The following is a 24,834-nucleotide window of genomic DNA, read 5'->3' as shown; positions in this document are numbered from 1 at the left end:
TGTGCATTAAATTTCCCCATCCACTTTAATGGGAATTGCAAAAACTCCCATTCAAGTATTTTTTTCTCGGAAACCGTAAGGGCTAGAGTTACAAGACTTGGAGGGGAGGTTAATAGTTTTTTGCAAAATTATTAAGAAAATAATCACACCAGTCGGCCACATGGTGGCGCTATAACAGCCCACTTTACCTTTTGGCCTATAACTCTTGAACCGTAGGTCGTAAAATCAAAATTTCCTTTCCCCTGGATTCCTTGGGTCACGACGCATCTCCCCATATAGGCCACGCCCATTTGCGTCAGGATAGATTTTCCGCCATTTTGAATTTTCTTCAAAACACACTTTTTGCTCCTTTTCCTTAATTTTTTTTCCAAATCTCACACAAATCGTTACACGTGATCTATGGACCCATGCGATACAACTATCCCAGCGGAATTTTGATAGTCCGTACCGTTCGTCCGTAAATGGATTCCAAAGTTAGCGGGAGGGGCCCGTTTGACCAAAAATGCCAAAAATCACGAACGAAACGTCCGGTCGATCCCAAATTTTAATCACATGTCGAGGGTGGTTTACTCAACGAGTCCCCAAAAGCATTTCCACTTTGACCCATAGGGGGCGCCACAAATGCTCAAAATGTAACCGTTTGATGCAAAAACCTTATTTTGGGGGGATCGATCCTCTCAAAATGAAACGCAAGCGATCTCAGGAGTGACGTGACGATGTAATTGGCGCAGTCTCCGACGGTATTCCTCCCGGCGTATTACCGGAGTCCCGACCGGCGTCGGCGCAACCACACTTTGCAATTGCCAATTGCGACGCGTCTAGTTTTAACTGCTATTTCTTTTTTTTTTCAACAGTTCAAGCCAGAATTTTCAATTTGAGTTTTTTAGAACGCCTCGTTCTCTTCATTTGTCTCTTTTTTTCACTCGCTCCTCCTTCAGTAATTCCTGTCTCTCTCCCTCTCTCCTCTCTCTTTCTGCCCCTTTCTCTCCCTCTCCTCTCTCCCTCCCACTTTGTCCCCCTCTCTCTCCCTTTCTCTCTACCGCTCTTTCCTTCTCTCTGTCTTTATCTAACAGTTGAGTTGATCTCTACCAGGCTGAAGGCCAGGACAGAGATTGCCAGTTCTCATTCAATGCAATCTGAAAAGCATGTTATGGTTCAATCTATTGGATCTGTCATTATTTTTCCCTTCTCTCTTGTTTTTCAATCAGTCATGGATCTCATAGATGACATCTTGCCCGGAGAAATTTCCTTCATCTGCTCTCTCTGTGAGGAGGTCAAGGGCAACAAGAAACAGTGCCAGCGTCTGGCCCAGCGTGTAAAAGGACTGGAGGATCTGGTGGGGGTAATCAAGCAAAACGGAGCTGGTCAGATCTCTGCCGATGTGGAGAAGGGCCTCTGTGATCTCAATAAAACAATGGAGTCTGCAGAAGATGTTGTCAAAAAATACCTCTTAGATAGTTACCACGAGCATGTGTTTAAAGACTACAACCACAACAGTGAGTTTAGGAGTTTGAACGGCCGTCTGAACAGTGCATTTAACAAGCTTTCCAAGGCTCTGCAGCTTCACCACAATCATATACTTTACAAGACGTTCAACGAAGATTCTCAACAGGCAGAGGATGAAGCAGACAGGAAGGAGGATCATGAGGAGCTGAAGAGAAGTGAGAGGCGGGGTCTACTACTTTAACAATTCATGTGAAGATATAGTAGCAAAATCAGTCTATGAAAACTAGGCCTATATATATATATTTCAGCACATATTTTAGTTAAAAGAATATTGATTAACAATGGCGTTTTGTGTTTCTATGGGTAGTATTTATTCAGTTTGGTAAATCACAATCTCTAAAAAAGCTAAACCAATAGCTCAAGTTGGCTGGTTGTCTCAATATAGGCACTACAGAAATTGTATCTGTCAAACTCCATTTCCAGGGAAATGGATGGTTTTCTTATTTTGTTTTGAGAGCAAATTGCCCCACAATGTGATTACATTTTGAATATCTCTGCTATCGGGCTCCACCCCCTTTTGACCTCCAACCTCATTGTGAGCTTGGATGTCCATTCAGCTTTTCTTACCAATGATGAACAAAACCTCCTAACTCCACTTTTTGTTTTGTTTTTGTCATTTCTTGAAAAATGAACATTTTGGAGTTAGCTGGTTTCTGCCCGACAGCAGAGATATATGGCTTGCGTAGCAGAAATGGACATTGAAAAATAAAATGTAAAGATAATTTAAAATATATTTTCGAGAACGGAAATGCCAGCTTCCGTTTCTTGGATGTGTATAGTTCCAGACTCTGGTATTCGGAGATTGTGGAATAGTTGTCAGGTTATGTGAGAGTCTGTGTGCCACGCAGGGGAGAGGGGGTGGAGTTAGCTGGTTTAGCTGACAGTTTGACTAAGCGGTGGAGTTGTGGGTTTTGTGAAGCGCTTTTTAATACTTAATACTTAATTAATAATAATAATTATTATTATTATATTTTTTACAATATCAACAGTCCCACATATATGCTGTAGATAATGTCCCAATAGACTAGAGAATCTATTCCCACCTGAAGAAGGCTTAGTTATTTTCCATGTTATGGATAATAAGGAAGGAGGGTCATAAGGACGGTGTCTACTAGTTTATAAATCTATATGAAGACATAGTAACACTTTTTATTTTCTGTAGATATCGAAATTGAGCTAACAATATAGTTTTGCATTACAATATTACATAAGACGGTGGGCTTTACCATCATTATTGACACTTGAGTGATGCTTAGGGAACCCAGTACAAGCATCTCATTCCTGACCACATCACTGTTGTACCAACAATGACAGTATAAAGCAGATCCTCTCTTGTAATATTGCTTAATTAAACAACTTTAAAGTCAGTTGCCATGCAGTTCTCATTCAACGCAATCTGAAAAGCATGTTATGGTTCAATCTATTGGATCTGTAATTATTTTTCCCTTCTCTCTTGTTTTTCAATCAGTCATGGATCTCATAGATGACATCTTGCCCGGAGCAATTTCCTTCTGCTCTCTCTGTGAGAATGCAAAGAGCAACAAGAAAAAGTGCGAGCCTCTGAAACAGCAAGTGAAACAGCTGGAGGAAATCAAGCAAAACGGAGCTGGTCAGAACCCTGCCGATGTGGAGAAGGTCCTCTGTGAGGTCAAGGAAACATTGGCGTCTGCTGAAAAGGATGTCGAAAGATATACTGATGGAGGCGTCGTGCATATGGGGCCGGGCAGCAAGGGAAAGCTTAAAAAGTGCGAAGAGACTCTCAGAAAAGCTTTCAATGAGCTGTCCCAGGCTCATAGCTCTGCACCAGACAAGAAAAGCCATGATTCAACAAATGGTATGTCTGTTTCTCTTCTGTTACATGTCCTGTTTATAATTGTCTCCGCCAGGCCGAAAGGCATGGCGAGAGAGTATGTTTTACCCTCCGTCCGTCCGTCCGTGTGTGTGTCCGTCCGTCCGTCCGTCCGTCCGTCCGTCCTTCTGTCTGTGACCAGCTAATCTCCGCCACCGTTGGCCCGGTCGCTGTGAAACTGCACACACACACTCCCTGGATGCCACAGCAGAACCTCTGCCCCACATTTTTCAGATCAGCCTGTCATAGCGCCACCATGAGGCCGACTTTTGCAAAACACATTTTTTAATATTACTCCTACAGATTTTCTCCAAATAACACACAAATCGGTACACAGTATCTCCATAGCCATGTGATCAACACGGATCTGTCCGATTTTCCATATTCCATCCTGATTGGCTAAGATTGGCTTCCAAAGTTAGCAGAATTGGTTCATTTTGAACAAAATGCCTCAAATCATGAACGCAGCATGCACTTTCCGTGCAACTTTCCACGTACATTCCCACTTGACCCAGGAAGAAATGTCACTTGAAAACTTTCAAATCAGCCTCATGGTGGCGCTATAACGGGCCGATTCATGTTTTTCGCTATAACTGCACCGATCTGCGTGCAACTTTGCATGCACACTCCTTAGAGGCCAAGGAAAAACCTTTGCTGTGCATTTTTCACATATGCCTTTTAGAGCGCCACCAGGAGGCTGAGTTTTGAAAAACACATTTTTTGCTCTTACTCCTTCAGATTCTGTTCAAAAATCATGCAAATCGGTACACAGTCTCTCTAGTCATGTGATCAAGATGGATGTGTCCGATACTTCATATTCTATCCTACTTGGCTAACATTGGCTTCTAAAGTTTGCAGGATAGGTCCGTTTTGAACAAAATTCCTCAAATCATGAACGCAGTGTGCGATTTCTGTGAAATTTTGCACACACATTCCCACTAGGCCGAGGAAGAAATGCCAACCTTTTCAAATTGGCCTGTTATAGCGCCACCAGCTGGTCTAATTTAGCAAACCACATTTTTGGAACAAAATGCCTAAAATCATGAATGCAGTGTCCGATTGCCGTGCAAGGCCTAAGAAGAAATGGCACCCTTTTCACATTGGCCTGTTATAGTGCCACCAGGAGGCCATAATAACCTACCTGACCTGGCGGAGACGTGTGCTCCGAGGAGCACTTTTTCTAGTTATGTTATTATTTTAACTGCTATTTCTTATTTGTTTTCAACAGTTTCAAGCCAGAATTTTCATTTTTTGTTTTTTAGAACACCTCATTCTCTTCATTAGTCTCTGTTTTTCACTCGATCCCCCTTCAGCAATTCCCGTCTCTCTCCCTCTGCCTCTTTCTATCTGCTTATTAATATTGCTTAATTAAACAACTTTAAAGTCAGTTGCCAGTTCTCATTCAATGCAATCTGAATAGCATTTTATGGTTCAATCTATTGGATTTCAACCAACTGTATCCGTTCTTCTTTTTCCCTTCTCTCTTGTTTTTCAATCAGTCATGGAGCTCATAGATGACATCTTGCCCGGAGCAATTCCCTTCTGCTCTCTCTATGATTATGCAAAGGACAACAAGAAAGAGTGCGAGCGTCTGAAACGGGAAGTGAAACAGCTGGAGAACCTGATGGAGGATATCAAGCAATTCGGAGCTGGTCAGAACTCTGCCGATGTGGAGAATGCCCTCTGTAAGGTCAAGACAACATTGGCGTCTGCTGAAAAGGATGTCGAAAGATATACTGATGGTATGTATAATGTGTCATTAGTAAACCTACCTCTATTAGAGAAAGAGGAATCAACCTTTCCAATTCAATTTTATTTCACAAAAAGTGTTTGAAAATGTTTGAATGATTTAGAATTTTCACAAATGGGGTCCCTGGCACAAAACGTTTTCAGATGGGGGTCCATGGCCAAATACAGATCAATTTGGGGGATCTTGACATGAAAAAGTTTGAGAACCACTGCTCTAGAAAGCACTTGGCTGCCTGTCTGAACAGGGACTAGAAATGGTCTCTGTCAAACCCCATGTATTTCCAGGGAAATGGAGATAAAGCTAGTTTGTTTTGAAAGCTAATTTGTTTTGCTCCACAATATGAATGCATTTTAATATGTTTTATAATCACAGTATTACACTCTAGGGTGTGCTTTTATTGTCATTATTGGCTTTTCACTGATGCTTAGGGCACTTAGTTGGCACAAACACCTCATCACTGTTGTGCTAATAATTACATTACATTACATTACAGTCATTTAGCAGATGCTTTTATCCAAAGCGCATTCAACATATAGTCAAGAAAACTATTAATCACCAGAAGTCTTAAAGGGCAAGACCACTTTGGTAGAGGTTTGGGTTGTGTATTTACCTTGCCATGATGTAACTCCAAAGGTGGACAAGAAATACAAAATAATTGCTCCATTGATTAGAAATTGATAATTCAAAATATGCTCCTCATTGACTTACATTGTATGGTAAAACAGCTCTCAAAGTCACTCTTTTAGCACAAAAACGAACGCAAACAAAGTTGATTCAGACAATATAGAACATCACCAAACCCAGTACTGTTTTTTTTTTAAATAAAAATGTCAACTTCCTGTTGATTTTGCCATTTTTAATAAGTAGAAAACCCGGACTGGATCGGCGGATCCGGATCCAGATCTTCACATAGTAAAATCAACAGTAGGTTGACATTTTTATTAAAAAAACAAACAGTACTGGGTTCGGTGATGCTCTATATTGTCTGAATCAAATACGTTTGGGTTCATTTATGTGCTAAAAGAGTGACTTTGAGAGCTGTTTTACCGTACAATGTAAGTCAATGAGGAGCATATTTTGAATTATCAATTTCTAATCAATGGAGAAATTATTTTTGATTTCTTGCCCACCTTTGGAGTTACATCATGGCAAGGTAACTACACAACCCAAACCTCTACCAAAGTGGTCTTACCCTTTAAGTGCATTCTCTTCTAAAACAAGCAACTAAGAGTATACCTAGCGCTAAGGTAAAAGTGCAATATATCAGCTACCTACTTTTTTAAACAGATGAGACAAATCGGAAAATCAGCTGACACCTAACAATACAGCACTAATGCTTTTAAGCAAACTAACAAACTCATTTTAAGCAAACTAACTAAACAGCACTGATACTTTTAAGCAAGCAAAGTACAGCTACTTAAAGCAACCTGGTAATACAAGAAAATATACTGGCTAAATGAGTCAGGCAGTTTACAGAGGTACAGAGTTACTCCAGAAGTGATAACACACACAATAAGGGTAAAGCACACCCTTTTGTTGCTTTAGTAAACAACTTTAAAGTCAGCTGTCACTTCTCGTTCAATATAATGAGAAAATAATGTTATGATTCAATCGATTGTATTTGAATTTATTTGTCCCCCTTTCTCTATTTTGTTTTTCAATCAGTCATGAATCTTATAGAATCCATCTTGGACAAAGCAGCTGCACTCTCCCCTCTCTGTGAGGATGTCAAGGGCAACAAGAAACAGTGCCAACGTTTGGCCCAGCGTTTGGTTGAGCTGTTGAAAGGGCTGGAGGAACTGGTGCAGCAAAAAGGAGCCGATCAGTTCTCTGACTACATGGCAACGGCCCTCCGTGATCTCAATGAAACACTGAAGTCTGCAAAAGATGTTGTAAAAAAATACCTCTCTGATAGTTTCCACGAGCATGTGTTTAAAGACTACAACGACAACAGTGAGTTTAGTAGTTTGAGCAGCGCATTCTACAAGCTTTCCAAGGCTCTGCATGTTGACTACAAGCTGTTCAACAAAGCTTCTCAACAGGCAGAGGATGAAGCAGACAGGAAGGAGGATCATGAGGAGCTGAAGAGAAGTGAGAGACAGGGTCTACTACTTTAACAATCCATGTGAAGATATAGTAGCAACATCTGTCTATGAAAAACAAAATGTTATTTCAGCAGGTATCTTAGTTGACAGAAGATTGATTAACAATGGCGGGCGTTTTGTGTTTCTATGGGTGGTATTTATTCAGTTTGGGAAATCACAATCTCTAGAAAGCATTAGCTCAAGTTGGCTGGTTGTCTCAACAGGGACTAGAAATTGTCTCTGTCAGACCTCATGTATTGAGGGAAATGGAGATAAAGCTAGAAAAAGATATGCGTTTTTGTTGTTTTTAGAGAGCAAATTGCCCCACAATGTGATTGCATTTTGATTATGTTTTATTTAGATGGTATCCCTTCTATAATCACAGTATTACACTCAAGGGTGTGCTTTACTGTAATTATTGGCACTTCACTGATGCTTAGGGAACTTGGCACAAGCACCTCATCACTGTTGTGTCAATAATGATGGTAAAGTACACCCTTGCGTGTAATATTGCTGAAGTAAACAACTTTAAATGGTTCAATCGATTGTATTTTAACCTATCTATAACCCTTTCTCCCTTCTCTCATGTTTTTCAATCAGTCATGGATCTCATAGACCCCATCTTGGACAAAGCAACTTCACTCTCCCCTCTCTGTAGGGTTGCCATGCGCAACAAGAAACAGCGCCAGTGTCTGGTCGAGCTGAGGAAAGTCCTGGAGGAGCGCTTGGGGGCGATCACGGAAAAAGGACCTGGTCAGAAATCTGCTGATGTAGAGGAGGCCCTCTGTGAGCTCAAGACCACACTGGAGTCTGATGAAGTTGCTGCGTTTGTTGAAAAATACACCTCTGATAAGGCACCTACGGACTACGGGAATGACTTTGACAGTTTGAACAAATGTCTCGGCAATGCATTAAATAAGCTGTCCAGTGCTCTACCGGGTTACCAAAATCACAAGCCGTTTGAATAAGATCCTTCATGGGCAGAGGATGAAGCACATAGGGAAGAGGATCACACACATACTCCAAAATAGCTGATCGGCTATTTTTGAAAAAGTTTGAAAAATCTATAGAAAAAAACAAAATTAAACAGATGTCACAGATCTTCTCTTCTGGGGGTGCCTTTCAGATGGGGGTATATGGTCAAATATATAGCAATTTGGGGGGCTTGCTTAAGAACCACTGCTGTAGACTACTGAAACTATGGAATTGTTCACTGCAGTTACACTTTTGAACAGTCCATTTGAATGCGTACAGAAACTGTGCACAAATAATGGGTTTACTGCACTATGAGATCTCTGTGCTCCAGCCCAGGCACCATAAGGTGTGCTACAATGTACGTTGCCCGTGACAGGAGGTCCCAGTTGTCCAAGCAAGAGAAGACACACACCCAACAAGAACATTTGTGCATTTGTAGTTGGAGAAATATTTGGACAGTCACAGAGCGACAGATGAAAAGACAGAGCCAATGCAACAAAATCTCCTTAGCACTGTGGATGGACTGTAGAGTGCCTGTTGGAGATACAGAGCTTGTTGTTGTGATCCTGCACCCATTTTCCTTACTGATTTCCTTAGTCAAAACATGTGAAGTGACTTTGTGAGCCTTTAGAAGGCGCCGATACACCATTTAACTTTAACATTTATTTCATTTATGCCATACCTTAACTGCCATGACATCTAATTGCATGTAATTGCTTGGATAGCAAAATTACTACTACTAGGCAAAACATGGATTACAATATGTCACATCCAAAAAGTGGGGGTAATGTCAAAGGGTTATACTATAGTGCTTGACCTAGTTGTTACCCCCAATCCAAACCTTGAGGCTGAGTGCCAAGCAGGGAGGCATTGGTCCATTGGGCCATTTTTATAATCTTTGGTATGATCCGGCCGGGGAATCAAACCCCCGACCTCCCAATCTCGAATCAGACACTATAACTACAAGGCCACTGAGCTGGGTGTGCATGGACTATTATTAATAACAAATCAGTTAAACTTAACTGGTAGGCAGCTGATCAATGGGTGCAAGGTCACAACATGCTTTTATCTCCCACAGACACTCTACAGTCCGTAGTGATACAGTACGTAGCCTGTTGGCTTAATAAGAAAAGATGAGTAATAATCATATTAACCCATTTAGGTCTGGGGCCGATTCTACAAATTCCTTCTAAATCCAAACCGTTTTCTGAAAAAGTTGTTGCTAAATAAGCTATAGCTCAAATCTAAAATGTGTTTTAAATGTTTATTATGTTGAACTAATTATTAAAATGTTCACAATGTATGCTTTCAAGTGTTATTTTATTGCAAATAATGTCTGACTGCGTTCAATGTGATGCATGTTTGTATAGATATTTGTATAGATTTAAATGTGAAATGAAAACTCAACTGTGTAACAGATTTAATGCATTTTAGGATCATACAATTTATTGTCTTCGCAAGGCCTCAAATAATGAATGCAGTGTCCGATTGCTGTGAAAGGCCTAAGAATAAATGCCACCCTTTTCACATTGGCCTATTATAGCGCCACCAGGAGGCCAAAATAACGTACCTGACCTGGCGGAGACATGTGCTCCGAAGAGCACTTTTTCTAGTTGGTATTATGCTTACTGTAAGCGTACGGTTACGCCTACAGCTCTGCAGCAACTACAATAACTGTTCCAAGGATATCCTATCTTAGCCCACCTGACTCTCTGTGACCACATGCACGCACGTGCGCTTAAACACACACACAGATGTATTTATTTTCTTTTTTTACTGTGTTCAGTTGTATGTAAAGAGGATATGCAGCTTACTTGTGGCACTCTAAAAGGAAGGAACACTTCCCTCCTGTGGTTGGCTGAGGTGCTGGAGCTTAACAGTACTAGTAAACTACTCTACACACTGTGCAAAAGTAATTTATGCTTTTGGTCAGACACAATCTTCAAGCTACTTGTAGTACAAATTAGAGTAATCCAAATATCATCAGAATATCAACATGCACTCAATCAGGGTCAATCACATTTGATTTTCTTTGTCAATCAAGCTATCACTGGTCTTCGACAGAAGACAAACAAATAAAATCCCATAAGAAAACAGCTGCCAACTGTATTTCTCCAGCCAATAGTCTTCATGGATAAACAATAGAACATTTACAGCACTGCACCTACCTCAATGACACCATGTGGAGAAACAACAGTAGAATGTGAGGCAGTTTAAAAAGATATGTATTGTATTGTAATTGCATATGTTGTTATTATTGAGCTCTGCATCAAACACTCTATGGATCACCCAAAGTTCTTTAAAACCTGTAGATGGAGTTGTGTATTTTTCAGACTATGTTTGCTATGATACAAGTATAATTTTAATTGAATGACTTTTGGGAGGGCAGTTGCCCATATATTAGTTAAAAATGTAAATCATGATAATTAATAGAAAAGCAGAGTTTTGACCGGTTAACCAATTTAAAAGCCAATATCAAAGGGACCGACAGTTGAAAGTTCACACCTTTGGGCATGCAAAACATGCAGCTCACTGTATTATCCACAAATTGATAAACTGTTGCAATAAAGGAGAGGATGTTACTCTCTGTCTTAAATTGACTAAGGTTACTTTTGCTTAATATGTTTTCAACATTTGACCTCTTATTTTTTTTACCATTTTGGAACTGAAATAGGGAACCGTTTGGAACTGGAACCGATAAGCAGAACTAATAAATCAGACTCATAAAAATCCTAACGATACCTATCCCTAGTCACACATCACGCAATATATTGTGAAACCTGCCTTACAATGGTTATCCAGGGACTACAGACACACCCTCCCTGGAGGCTGTCTACTGTACTATGCATACCTTTTGTACGTGTATCAACAAATCCCGTAACCGACCTGCATATTTGGGAGTTTCACTCCTTCCCATCTTTGATGCGCCAGCATAGTTTCAGTTTAACCCAGTCGCCAATATGGGATGTTGTGTTGTTTAAAAGTTATTCATTTGCGATCATTAGGTAAGCTACACTCTTCTGCATGGACAAGATGGGGATCCTGATCCAACACCTGATCCTGAACACTGCATTGTGCATCTGGCTGTTGGCAGCAGTTGGACTCAGGCTCAGCATGGCATTAAGTAAGTGATGCGACTTGCCGCGGGAAGATATTTTGCAATTGTTTATAATAACCAAACATTCATCACTTGTTTTACTCCTTCATATTGTTTCACACCTTTATATCCTACTATATGGCGTAGAAACACTTCATCATGTATAGTTTAGGGCTGTGCCCCACTGTCTTTATACTGTGTTTGTAGTAGCTATAGAAACAGGTAGATTCATTGGTACTCCTGAAGAGGACTACATTTATTGTCTCCGCCAGGCCGAAAGGCATGGCGAGAGAGTATGTTTTACCCGAACCAGATTGGCCTGTTATAGATTTGTGCAAAACACATTTTTGGATATCACTCCTAACAGATTTTGTCCAAACCTCACGCAAATCATCTGTACACAGTATCTATATAGTCATGTGATCAACACGGATCCGTCCGATTTTCTATATTCTATCCTGATTGGCTAAGATTGGCTTCCAAAGTTTGCAGGATTGGTTCGTTTTGAACAAAATGCCTCAACTCATCAACGCAGCGTGCGATTGCCGTGACATTTTGCGCACACCTTCCCACTAGGCCGAGGAAGAAATGCCAACCTTTTCACATTGGCCTGTTATAGCGCCATCAGCAGGTATAATTTAGCAAAACACAATTTTGGAACAAAATGCCTCAAATCATGAATGCAGTGTCCGATTGAAAGGCCTAAGAAGAAATGGCGCCCTTTTCACATTGGCCTATTATAGCGCCACCAGGAGGCCACAGTAAGCTATCTGACCTGGTGGAGACCTGTGCTCCGAAGATAACTTTTTCTAGTTTATTATGTAACTGGGAAGAAATTGAAAATTCTGTTTTATTGTCCATTATACTGTATGAGGAATTAAGACTTTATCTTTTATCTAATTTGTGTACTTTTTTTGGATAGATCGATGATGATGAAAGACTTGAATTATGTTTTAGGAAATGTATTTTCTTTTCTTTTTAGCATATTTTATATGTAAGGCTTGGGGGAAAAGACGGAATGTTCTGTATGTATGAAATGAAGTTTGAAAAACAGATATTTATGTGTCATATCCTATAAGTCCATGTGGGCTGGGCACCTTTGGTGCATGACACAACAATAAAAAAAATCTATCTATCATAGGAGGGGGGCATGCATGTCTGATAAAATTAATATCAAATATTTAATGTTGAATCAAGCAACTTAACAACTGTCTAGGGCGCACACAAAAGAACGAGTTGCCTAGACATTAAAATTTGTGTTTTAAAGTGATATACCCCTTTAATCGGTTAATTGATTCATAATATGTACCTTTTCCCTTCCTATAGAAATGTATAGTGGAGTCAAAAGTAGCCTACAATATTTGTCTTTGAATTAATGTAGTGGAGAGTGAAAGTCCAGAGACAGATACTCAAACATTTTACTTAAGTACAATACTCAAGTAAAGATACTTTGTTACTGTTCACCACTGCAAACCAGAGTTCCACCCCTGCAGCGGGGCTGTTGCTGCAGCAACCACCATTGTATCAAGGGGCAGCGCCAAACGTCCGGTTAAACCGGTTAGACACAGTAACGGTACTGACAAAAAACAAGACAGGGGGACAGTGTCCAATAACAGCATGGCTTATTGTGAATCTCACACTCCATGTTGCCAGTCTGTGACATCAGTCACCTTTGGTGACTACAAAGGTTTACATCATGGGTGACTCACCTTAATTGTAAATGCAGGATGTATGGCTCCTTATTGGGGTAACGTTTAGAGATTAAGAGTTCTATAAATGTTCTTGTGTTTCTTGCTGCCAGTGCCCTGCTGTGGACTGTTGGCATCCCTGCGTGGCTGCTTGCGTTTCTCGCTGCCTGTGCACTGCCATAGTTCATCTGTTTGATATAACTTTGTGTAACTAGACACCCTCTGAATCTGACTTGTAACTGCCGAAACAGAGCAGGGGTAGTCCATTTGGTTTAAGAAGGGGTGGAACGTGCCAAGTACTGTAGAGGAGGAGGGGTGTTTGACAAGGTTAATGAGCAAAGTATTTCTATGTCTTTTTGAAGTAAATGCAAACCCAAAATGGTGTTTAGTTTAAGGTGTTTTGTATTTATGTGGTAGGTTATTTATTCATCAGATAGTTGTAAGCTTGTAGATAAGCTAATTTTGAGGTTAATTGTTTCTCTGCTTGTGGTAGGATCCACTCCCTATTTAATGGAGGCTGCAAGTGACAGTCAGTTAGAGTTGAACTTGGCAAGCAAAGCGTTAACAGCCGTGAGACAGAGCTGCCAGGGCCCTTAGTTAAGGGATAGCCTTGTTGTGCAGTCACTGTATGGTTTGTTGTCTTTAGTCGTGCTTTAAGTAATTCTATATTTGTTGTATTCTATAATTGTTATTTATTTTCCACTATACTGCTGCATATTGGACTGTTTCCGGAGCCTTGGCCGCTTGGTCAACCTTTACAATATGCCCATATACTATTGGGAGATCAGCCGTTGTGGAAGGTCCTTGTGCAGTGGTAAACGTCTGTGGAGAATGTGTGGAGAATGTCTGCAGAGCGCAAAAAAATGACTGTGAAAAGTGGACTGACTAACTAATCAAATGGCAGGTGTGGGGAATTGGGCAGGTGTGGGGAATTTGGCAAATGAAGCTTAGGCTGGGGTTGCCAGGGCAATCAATTGGCTCATTTGGGCCACAGCCAGAACCTTTTATGGCGGTTCTGAACAACCGGACGCCTGCAGTCACTGGGGTCGCATGCGACGTGTGTGCCAAATTTGAAGTCGGACGGTTGAACGGTTCTCGAGATACGTGGTTTACAGATGTACATACATACATTTGTGCATTTATTGTCTCATGTCCTTTTTTTATTGAGATTTGTGCATTTAAGTCTACAGTACCACACACACACACACACACACACACACACACACACACACACACACACACACACACACACACACACACACACACACAGGGGTCTGGGGAGCACACAAAAGCCAGACATTAAAATGACCCCAGAAGTGTTTTAAAGTGAAATACCCTTTAACTGACAGAATGTTTTTTCTCTAAACAGACCAACAAGATGTGACATACATACCATTGGAAGGACGCCTTCAATTGCCTCTAGATTCCAAACTCACCACTGTCACCCTAAGGAAAAAGACACCCTCAGGCGAACAAGTTGTGGTGGCAGAGTGGGATCAGAGCTCGCCTAGAAAAGAGAAAGTCTATGGGACATATGAAGGCCGCACAGAATTGTATGAAGAAACTGGAGTCATCGTCATCAGAAATATGACCACCGAAGACAATGGAGTTTATTTCATGGTGTTTGGTCAGAACTCGGATGTACAACCCAAGTTGCACAGAGTTGAGGTCATCAGTGAGTATGAATTATGTCCTGTTATTATATAAAATTATATATTTCTAATTGTCAGTAACAATATCATAAGTGTCCTGTCCTGTTCTTCTAGAAATAAGGTTAATGAATAATACTGCTCCAATGCGACGCTGCCATTGTTATACCCGGACATTTTTGGTTGTGGCCTGAGCTACAGAATAAAAACAAAAAAGAACACATCGCTCTATCTTGTGTGCCGCCTTACCCCTTATGCCTAAACGTTTTAGGCATTTTTGACTATTTTGAAAAAACATTTTCAAATAGTGAAAATAGTCGATATACATGTTGTGAGCTTGTAGATTGGCTATTTGAAAAAAAATTTAAGTGTTCTTCAAAATAGTAAAAAAAATTAGGCATAAGGGGTAAGTCGGCGTGCAAGATAGGACCCACAGTCTCCATACAGCATCTCGCCCCAAGGTTAGGCAAGAACGTGAGCAAAATGCATTCAATGACAGTGTCATATAACATCACAGAAAACCTGATATTGCTACAGTGTCAACAGTATAAACAGTAGAATAAGCATGGAATCCCCACCGATGATGTTATTTATAGGCAGGTTTTTGAACTGTCCATAGCCCTCTAATGAGACGCAGAGTTTTGCACATTTTGGTGCATGATTGACACTTGCACGCAACCAAGTAAAAAAAAAAGGCATGTAATCACAGCATCTAGGCCAGTGTTTATTTAATGGGGGTACAGTATGTGTAACCCGAGGGGGATGCAGAGGCACTATTGGGGGTATGTGAGGGGAACGTGCCTACAGAGTCTTTCATCAAAGTAAAGAGTGGCTGACATATAACACAAAGTCATCTGAGAGTAGAGTATATTGGTGAAACTGCAGCCCTGCACAAGTAACACACAAGCCTGAACTTATAGTACTGTAGGATTGTGTCGCTTGCCAAAAAAAGTAGCTAAAAACTTGCCACATCCCGATGGTGTATACATTAAGATAACAGTCTGCTCGTTCAATAGACTAATTGCTTGGAACGGTTCAGTACAGTATGAACAGTGTATGCTTACTGTGCGTTCTCTTATTTCCTTTGGCCTGCCCTATGCAAACACTGTTGATGGTGTAGACTAGAGTGTTGTATATTGTATATTTTGTCCATTAATGATAGTGTTTCTTTGAATGTGATGTATTTTATCCTGCTGTATCTAGTGCAACTGTACCTTAACTGCTGTGCTGCCTTTGGCATCTGAATGTCAACTGCAGGAACAATAAATGTCCTATCTTATCCTTCTGGTAAGGGAAGTTTTCAATGAGTTTCTTAGTTGTCTTCACTCTTTCCTCTAACAGAGACTGTCCCAAAGCCATCAGTGGTTTACAGACCACCTTGTTCACCTCGATCTACTACCTGCTCACTGGTCTGTGAAGGAAACATCACAGATTCAGGTCCAGTCACCTATCGCTGGAAGAAAGATGGAGGGGAATGGATGGAGTCTGGACAGAACTGGACTATAACCAACGATGAGAAATGGAAGAATGTTGAAAAAGTCTTCTGTGAAATGAAGAACCCAGTCAGTGTGGAGCAGAGTGATCCCAGTGACAACCCGTTTTATATAAAAGGTATCTTGTTGTCTGTTATGCCATGTCAATAAATACACTTTACCGTGTTATTGAAAGAGATTGTGCCATGCTGTGAAGATGAATTCTTATTCCTCTATCCGCTCTATGTTTTTGATGCCTAATGATGTGGCTCTGAGCTTAAGCTAGTGTTTCCCAAACAGAGGGTCGGGACCCATTTTTTGGGCACAGACCCATGTTTATGGGTTGCATGGAAATTATACCCCACTTTCTTTTCGTGTCCTACATAAAAAGAATTCCGTTATTTCTAGAGATTTCTAAGATTTTCTACATTTTCAATAACAAAAGAAAACAAATATTTCATGAATAAAAATAAATAAATGTACAGTTTAAAAAAATAATTTCCTTTAAAATTATTATTAAGAAGTATAGTGAAAATGGCAGATCTACAAACATCACATCGCATCGCCAGCGTTGTGAGCTTGTAGATCGGCTATTTCCACTTGTTTGGGTCCCGGGGAGATATCAAATTTCTCTTTTGGGTAGGGGGCTGAAAACACACACACACACACACACACACACACACACACACACACACACACACACACACACACACACACACACACACACACACACACACACACACACACACACACACACACATTGTATATTAAACTGGAGCCCGTAATAACAAAAGCTTATAATTCTGTGTCTTTTTTATTTTAAGGAAATACACCTTTGCGTGGCCATGGAGGGATTATTGTTCCTCCCCTCCTTACAGTCGGTTTGGTGCTGTTCCTGTGTGTGAAATATCGTGGTAAGTTTCGCTTCTGATTTTAAGTTACACATAACATACAACATGCTTGCAAAGTTACTGCTCAGCAGCTGCATGCAATTCTACAGGCAAAAGTCAAATGTTTTCATCTTTAGAGAGAATAAAGCAAGTTGCTCACTGGAGACGTAGACGTTTTATTACCTCCTGGGTCAGACAGGATAAAGCACTGTTTCCCAAACTATGGGTCCGGACCCATTTGTGGGTCACGGACACAATTGCATGGGTCGTTAGTAAATATCGCTCCTTTTTTTATACAAATATTATAAGAGTAGTGAAAATAGCCTATCTACGAGCTCACAACACGACGTGAGCTTGTAGATCGGCTCTTTTAGCAGCCTTTATTAATTTAAGTTAATGTTTCAACCTACATAGGTCTTCATCAGGGATATTTTTCATCTGATGTTTTAATCTTTAGTTGTTCTAATGTGTTTAATCGTATACACTGTGTGTGTGTGTGCGTGTGTGTGTGTGTGTGTGTGTGTGTGTGTGTGTGTGTGTGTGTGTGTGTGTGTGTGTGTGTGTGTGTGTGTGTGTGTGTGTGTGTGTGTGTGTGTGTGTGCGTGCGCGCGTGTCTGTTAGTGTGTATTGTATCACTATTATGTAATCATCATCATGTCATATCATTGTGTTTGATTTTCATAACAGATCATATAAAGGGTATGTTGCCTTCATGTGGGTCTGAGCTGGATGGCGCTGAAGGTGAGTCCCTTGGCTCTATTGTGTGCAGGGTGGAGCTTATGTTAAGTGCATCTGTTGTTAACACAACAAGCTGTCTGTAGCAGGCGGAACACACAGTGAAAGTAATCATTTACATTTACACCAGAGAGTTGCGTAAGGAACTGAGTCGAACATAGGCTACAGATAATGTGGCAGTTATCTGTAAGTATATAGCAGGTGGGCTGGGCTCACAGACCGTCAAATTGTCAAGAGACAGCACAATTAATCTACTGTCACCAGTACGGCTAATGCGGTGCTAATTCATCATCCTATAAACATATCATGAACACTGAATAAAAATTGTACTCCATCTGCAAAGTGGCCTACTTAAGCCAATAAAACAATTCAACTAGCAGACAGTTGCAAAACAAATAATGTAACTATTGTAGCATTCCATGATGTAAGTGTCAAAGAGAGAGGTGGTCACTATATTAACGCCTTGTTATCAGTACCTGGCAGGCTTTCATTTCATATACAATCTATTTACAATGCCTAATGCCATTTGTATGCAAATGACAATCGGTATGATAACTTAATAAATAGCTAGATGAATCAATTAATCAATCCAAACTGATCTTTTCCTCTCTCAGCAGCTACAACTGCAAATGCATCTTCACCAAGGAATGAAAATGAAGGTATGGTTCTAATAGTTTTCTAATGTGTTTTATTTGATAAAATATGCATCATATGTAAACAGAATTCAAGACCATTCCATGTTTTGGGGGGGCTGGCCCTATGCTCAGAACTCCAAACGAAGGCTGGTCTGCTAAAAGGACATTTCTCCATGAGGAACAATAATATTTAATCTGTGTTTTCCTTTTTAAAGTTCAGTTGTATTTCTGGTAGACACAGAGGTGTGCATAACTGTAGTCCCAGTTTTCAGAAGGTGTTTCCTGTTCCAGTTCATTTTAGCTTTCTTTGATTTGCTAAGCAGCAGGTTTGAGGAGTGTGTGTGTGTGTGTGTGTGTGTGTGTGTGTGTGTGTGTGTGTGTGTGTGTGTGTGTGTGTGTGTGTGTGTGTGTGTGTGTGTGTGTGTGTGTGTGTGTGTGTGTGTGTGTGTGTGTGTGTATCAAGAACAACTTCTGGTGGAGAACAACCAAAATTCAGCAGATGGTATGTCTATTTCTCTTCTTTTATTACCTGTCTATATGTCATGCCAAGGAAGTGTCTGCACCCCAATTTTTTTAAATCGGCCTCATGCACTACACCAGCCTGCTTTACATTTTGGCTTCTAACTCTTGAACCGTATTTTACACAATAAAATAGGCCCTATGCATTAGATTTTTACTAAGGTCTGGATGATGTTTCAGGACTATTGTTCGTACTTTGTTTCCTAAAATGTTGTTTCCTAAAATGTTTTCCTAAACTGTAAAACAAACACACAGGATTACATAAAGTTACAAAGCATTGGATTTGATGCATGGGGTACTTTAATGACTAGTACAACCGGTATTTCATAAACGGGTGGGACATGCATTTGCTTACATTGGCTTTTTGTATGGACATTTTTGTATGGCTTTTTGTCTTTTTTAGAGTGAGAGTGTGCTTTTAGAGTGTGCTTTAGGGTCATTATTGGCCCCAGTGATGCTTATACAGAACACCTCGGTCGTGACCATTGTCCTGCCAATACTGATGGTAAACACACCCTAGAGTGTATTATTGCTTAAGGCTGTTGCCAATTTTCATTCAATATAATGAGAAAAGCATGTTATGGTTCAATCTATTGCATTTCAACAATCTGTCTCCCTTTCTCCCTTCTCTCAAGTTTTTCAATCAGTCATGGATCTCATCGACGGCAACGCAACTTCACTCTGCAATCACTGTGAAAAGGTCCAGGGCAACAAGAAGCAGTGTCAACGTCTGGTCCAGCGTGTGAAAGGACTGGAGGAACTGGTGCTGACAATCATGCAAAAAGGAGCTGGTCAGAACTCTGTCGATGTGGAGAAGGACCTCCGTGATCTTAATGAAACACTGGAGTCTGCAAAAGATGTTGTCAAAAAATACTTCTATGATAGTTTCCACGAGCATGTGTTTAAAGACTACAACGGCAACAGTGAATTTAGGAGTTTGAACGGCCGTCTGAACAGCACATTCAACAAGCTTTCCAAGGCTCTGCAGGTTGACCACGATCATAAACTATACAAGATGTTCAACAAAGCTTCTCAACAGGCAGAGGATGAAGCAGACAGGAAGGAGGACCATGAGGAGCTGAAGAGAAGTGAGAGACGGGTTCTACTTTAACAATCTAACAATGTGAAGATATAATAGAAAAATCTGTCTATGAAAAAAAAAACATTTTATTTCAGCAGATATCCTAGTTAAAAGACGATTGATTAACAATGGCATTTTGTGTTTCTACGTAGTATTAAGTCAATTTGGGAAATCACAATCTCTAGAAAGCATTAGCTCAAGTTGGCTGGTTGTCTCAACAGGGACTAGAAATTGTGTCTCTCAGACCTCACGTATTTCAAGGGACATGGAGATAAAGATAGCAAAAATATGTTTTTAGTTTTGTTTTGAGAGCAAATTGCCCCACAATGTGATTGCATTTTGAATATGTTTTACTTAGATGGTAACCCTTCTAATTCCATAATCACAGTATTACACTCAAGGGTGTGCTTTACTGTCATTATTGGCACTTCACTGTCAATCACTGATGCTTAGGGCAATAATGATGGCAAAGCACACCCTTTCGTATGATATTGCAAATACATAACTTTAAAGTCAGCTGTCACTTCTCATTCAATAGGATGAGAAAAGAATGTTGTGGTTCAATATATTGTATCTCAACCTATCTGTCCCTCCTTCTCTCATCTTTTTCAATCAGTCATGGATCTCATAGACCCCATCTTGGACAAAGCAGCTTCACTCTCCCCTCTCTGTAAGGATGCCGTGCGCAACAAGAAACAGCGCCAGTGTCTGGTCGAGCGTGTGAAGGTGCTGGAGGAACGCTTGGGGGCAATCAAGCAGAAAGGACCTGGTCAGAACTCTGCTGATGTGGAGGAGGCCCTCTGTGATCTCAAAACCACACTGGAGTCTGATGAAGTTACTAATTTTGTTAAAACATACACCTCTGATGTCCTATGTACGGGCTACGGGAATGAGTTTGTCAGTTTGAACAATCGTCTCGGCAATGCATTAAATAAGCTGTCCCGTGCTCTACCGGATTACCAAAATCACAAGCTGTTTGAAGAAGACCCTTGATGGGCAGAGGATGAAGCACTCAGGGAGGAAGAGGATGTGTATCGGAATAATGAGGGGACGGGGGACGGCTTGAACCCCTTCTAGGACCCCAAGGATTTCAGGGGGTCCCCAGAAAAATTAGCTAACACAGCATCAAAATCAGTTTAACCACTTTAACCATATTTTATCCTATTTTAAAATTGGCTAATTGGAGGGAGTACAGGCGGACGGGCGGACGGACCTCAGCCACGTCACTCTGACTCAGACATAACCATAAACAAACCACGATACGCCCATATATAGGCGAATATGGAGATCCGGTTGTCCAGAGCCACAGATCTGGCCGTTATGCACATCATGTGCATATATGGGACGGATCGACTTCAAACGACAGAATCCTAAATCTTGTTGTGGGAACTGCTCTGCTTCCGGGTTGCAACCTGTGTTATTTCACCGTGGGATTCGTGGCTCATATGCACGGCTTTTCGGGTTTTCTAGTCGTCTATTTACGGAATTTTCATTCCGTGCTATTTCACTGTGTTCTGTGAGATCAGGCTGATGACTCAGACATATCAGTAAGATCGGCGGTGCGACGCAGGTGTGAGCCCTCACAAATATACTCCAAAATAGCTGATTGGCTATTTTGGAAATAATTTAGACTATTGTTCACACAGATCTTCTCTTCTGGGGGAGCCGAAAACATGAAATTGTTCACTGCAGTTACACTTATGAACATTGCGTTTGAATGCGTACAGAAACTTTGCACAAAGAATGGGTTTACTGCACTATGAGATCTCTGTGCTCCAGCCCAGGCACCATAAGGTGTGCTACAATGTACGTTGCCCGTGACAGAAGGTTCCAGTTGTCCAAACAAGAGAAGACACACACCGAACAAGAACCTTTGTGCATTTGTAGTTGAAGAAACATTTGGATGGATTTTGAACCTAGCGACAGGCTGGCTGCTTTGAACCCAGAGGCCAAAGACAACTATTTGGATCTTCAGAGTATAGCTGGCATTGAAATGGTTGAATCCTCTGAGTACACATGTTTCTGGGGACCAAACAACTCAGGAACACTGCCTGCCACTTTACTGAGACAGGGAGAATGAGAGAGCTCCAATTAAAGTTGATTGTGCGTGCGTGCGTGCGTGCGTGCGTGCGTGCGTCTGTCTGTCTGTCTGTCTGTCTGTCTGTCTGTCTGTCAGCAACTTCCATGTTTTTTCTTTTCCTTTTTCTTCTAGAGTGATCAGCTGCTTTGAACTTCTGATGTGTCAAGTTGACATCTCCAGTTTTAGCTTCACTCCATTGGCTCCCGGTTGTTTTTAGGATTGATTTAAAAATGTTTTAACTTGTTTATAAAGCTCTCAATGGTCCGGCACCTTCCTACCTCTATGACTGCCTGCCTATAGATATGTTCCAAACCGCCCCCTCAGGTCTTCAAGTGCTGACCTGCTCAAAGTGGCTACAATGACATATAGATACAGGCTGAAAACCCACCTCTTCAGGAAGCACTACCCTTCCTCTTTGTCTTGCCTACTTGTTGTCAATTAGTTGTACGAGCTCTTGTCTTATTGGGTCTTGTTTATTCGATTTATTTCAACGTATTTGTTTTAGCTCTTGCTCATTTGATTTTCCTACTTGTCTCCTCTGTTTAAGAAAGTAGCTGATATATTGCACTTTTACCTTAGCGCTAGGTATACTCTTAGTTGCTTGTTTTAGAAGAGAATGCACTTAAGACTTCTGGTGATTAGTAGTTTCCTTGCCTACCTATGTTGAATGCACTTATTGTAAGTCGCTTTGGATAAAAGCGTCTGCTAAATGACTGTTATGTAATGTAATGTAGATGTCTCTACAGTTCTTGTCAATAGAAAAATTCCATTGATAGAGGGCGCAGCAAAGTAACTAAATAATGTTTTCTTTCCGGTAAAATATTAAACATTTTGGCCAAAAGGTGTATTTTAGACATGAGGTGGGGGGCTCAGAGTGTTCCCACTTAGTAGAGTTGGCTTTCAACTCCATAAAACCGTATTTTTATATTTACTGCAGACGAGAGGCTATGCAGCCTGTGGTGTGGGCGCAAAGGCTCGAAAGTCCCATAGCCTTAAGGACCTAACCCTAACCCTTCTAGGTTATGGACCACAGCTAACCCTAACCCTTACCCTAATCTTAACCCGTAAACCTAACCATAAACCTAAACCTACCTGAAATGTAACGTACCTAAAAATGTAACGTTTTTGTGGTCCAAAAACGTTGTCATTGAACGTTTCTGGAGAAACTTCAATGACGTTTCCTCTGGCGATAGGGTTGCATTGTATTGAGGTATCTAAAGAGCACAGAGTATGTTTCCCACTGAGTGCGTCTATGGCGCATGCCGTGGGAACATGACCTTTCCTTCTATACATAGCCTTGCCCAACACCAGGGTCTACATTTCTCAAGGAAATAGGGAGAACAGGGCTCAGAACACTTCCAACCACAGATGTAGGCCTACTAGTTACAGTATATTGTATAAATATACTCTACCATACAGTATTAAGAAATGGTTGAAATGGTGTTTTTTTCATTAGAATAAGTTCCAGACTGCAGCTTTAATGTTTCATCTAATACTTTGTGCATAACATAGAAATGTAATGTAATGTACGTAACATTACCTCTGTGTAATTCACTGGTTTTTAAAGTATGGTGTGGTCGGATTTGCTGCTGTTGGTTTAACATTATATATTCTTGCTCATGCATGTCTGACTGTTTAAATCTGAGTGTCATAGCCAAGTATTCACAACAGAGGAACAGGTGTTTAAGTAGTTCTCTGGATGAGCTAAAACATATTGCCATAAACATATAATGCATCAAATTGAATTGTTATTTGTTTGTAAGCTCAGAACAGTGTAAGATGTGGTTTACCATCAATATAACAATATGATTTTATGGATATCTATGAACGGGTTTACTGTGTGGGTTGTTCTGTAATATGACTCCTTTTTGGATATCATCATGCACATTTTTTTCCAGTGTTATTTCATTGCAAATAAAGTCTGACTGCATTCAATTTGATGCATGTTTGTATAATTGTTTTGCTAGATTTAAATGTCAAATGAAAACTAAACTGTGTAACAGCTTGTTGGTGTACGAAATACATTTTAGGATCATACTATCATAGTCTCTTTATTGGTATTATGCTTAAGCATACGGTTAAGCCTACAGCTCTGCAGCAACTACAATAACTCTTCCAAGGATATCCTGTCTTAGCTCATCTGACTTTCTGTGACCACATTGAGACACACACACACACACACACACACACACACACACACACACACACACACACACACACACACACACAGATTATTTTTTCAACATAAGACCAGAGACGAGCTCATGGCTGCACGACACTGAGCTGGCCATCTGTGGATACATGAAAGAAGAAGAAGAAGTGAAGAAAGGGAACTTGGAAAGATGCTTTCGGACAAACCTCAAACCATTTGTCTCGATTTTCCCAGCTGAAGAAAGATGAAGGAACTGAAATCTCAACCAAGTGTACCGTTCATGAAACTCGGTCAGCATTTTCACATGAATCATTTATTTTGCCTTTTTTGTTCATATAAAACTAAATTGACTTCTGTATTTGCATGTAAAATGTAAAAGCGGTGGTGAATGTATATTTCACCCGTCTTGAAAAACGGCTAAGTACATCCCATGACCAAAAAGGTCAGAAAGGTCAACAGTAGTATGTAGCCTTTCACGAGCAAAGGTGATTGTTGAGACTGTTGGGGCCCCTGAGTATACAATCCTATAGGGCCCTTCTGACCTTATCGAAGGCCCGTATTGCCCTGTGCCCCAGATAGTTGCCTGCGTTGCCTGGAGGCGCTGGAGCAGTGGGTCTCAGTTGGCCCATTTTTCGAATCTAGAGCCATTTTGGCCATATAAGCCAAAAGCAT

The 24,834-nt window shown here is 40.7% G+C and overlaps 2 protein-coding genes across 2 annotated transcripts; both read left to right on the top strand.

Moving 5' to 3' along the window:
- Positions 1–6,943: 6,943 nt before the first annotated feature.
- Positions 6,944–8,178, top strand: LOC311059537 (uncharacterized protein; the record flags this gene model as incomplete). Its single annotated transcript, XM_084077549.1, has 2 exons — positions 6,944–7,196; positions 7,790–8,178. The coding sequence occupies 2 exons, from the start codon at positions 6,944–6,946 to the stop codon at positions 8,155–8,157; spliced, it is 621 nt and encodes a 206-aa protein (XP_083933675.1). The 3' UTR covers positions 8,158–8,178.
- A 2,946-nt stretch (positions 8,179–11,124) lies between these two features.
- LOC311059890 (uncharacterized protein) lies at positions 11,125–24,002 on the top strand. Its single transcript, XM_084078000.1, has 9 exons — positions 11,125–11,288; positions 14,319–14,624; positions 15,940–16,209; positions 16,895–16,984; positions 17,648–17,701; positions 18,310–18,354; positions 18,794–18,832; positions 19,485–19,937; positions 20,547–24,002. Exons 1-9 carry the CDS (start codon positions 11,189–11,191, stop codon positions 20,921–20,923), a joined length of 1,734 nt encoding a protein of 577 aa, XP_083934126.1. The 5' UTR covers positions 11,125–11,188; the 3' UTR covers positions 20,924–24,002.
- The last annotated feature ends 832 nt before the right edge of the window (positions 24,003–24,834 follow it).

The sequence above is a fragment of the Gymnoscopelus microlampas genome (genome assembly GCF_963454915.1).
Source record: "Gymnoscopelus microlampas genome assembly, chromosome: 14".
Lineage (NCBI taxonomy): Eukaryota > Metazoa > Chordata > Actinopteri > Myctophiformes > Myctophidae > Gymnoscopelus > Gymnoscopelus microlampas.
This window is presented reverse-complemented; position numbering and strand designations above follow the sequence as displayed.

Bases quoted from the DNA above. Each gene is read 5' to 3' on its own strand.
- LOC311059890 (XM_084078000.1), top strand. From the start codon at position 11,189: ATGGACAAGATGGGGATCCTGATCCAACACCTGATCCTGAACACTGCA. The intron at 11,289-14,318 runs GTAAGTGATGCG...TTCTCTAAACAG, and splicing joins CAGGCTCAGCATGGCATTAA to ACCAACAAGATGTGACATAC. The intron at 17,702-18,309 runs GTGAGTCCCTTG...TTCCTCTCTCAG, and splicing joins TGAGCTGGATGGCGCTGAAG to CAGCTACAACTGCAAATGCA.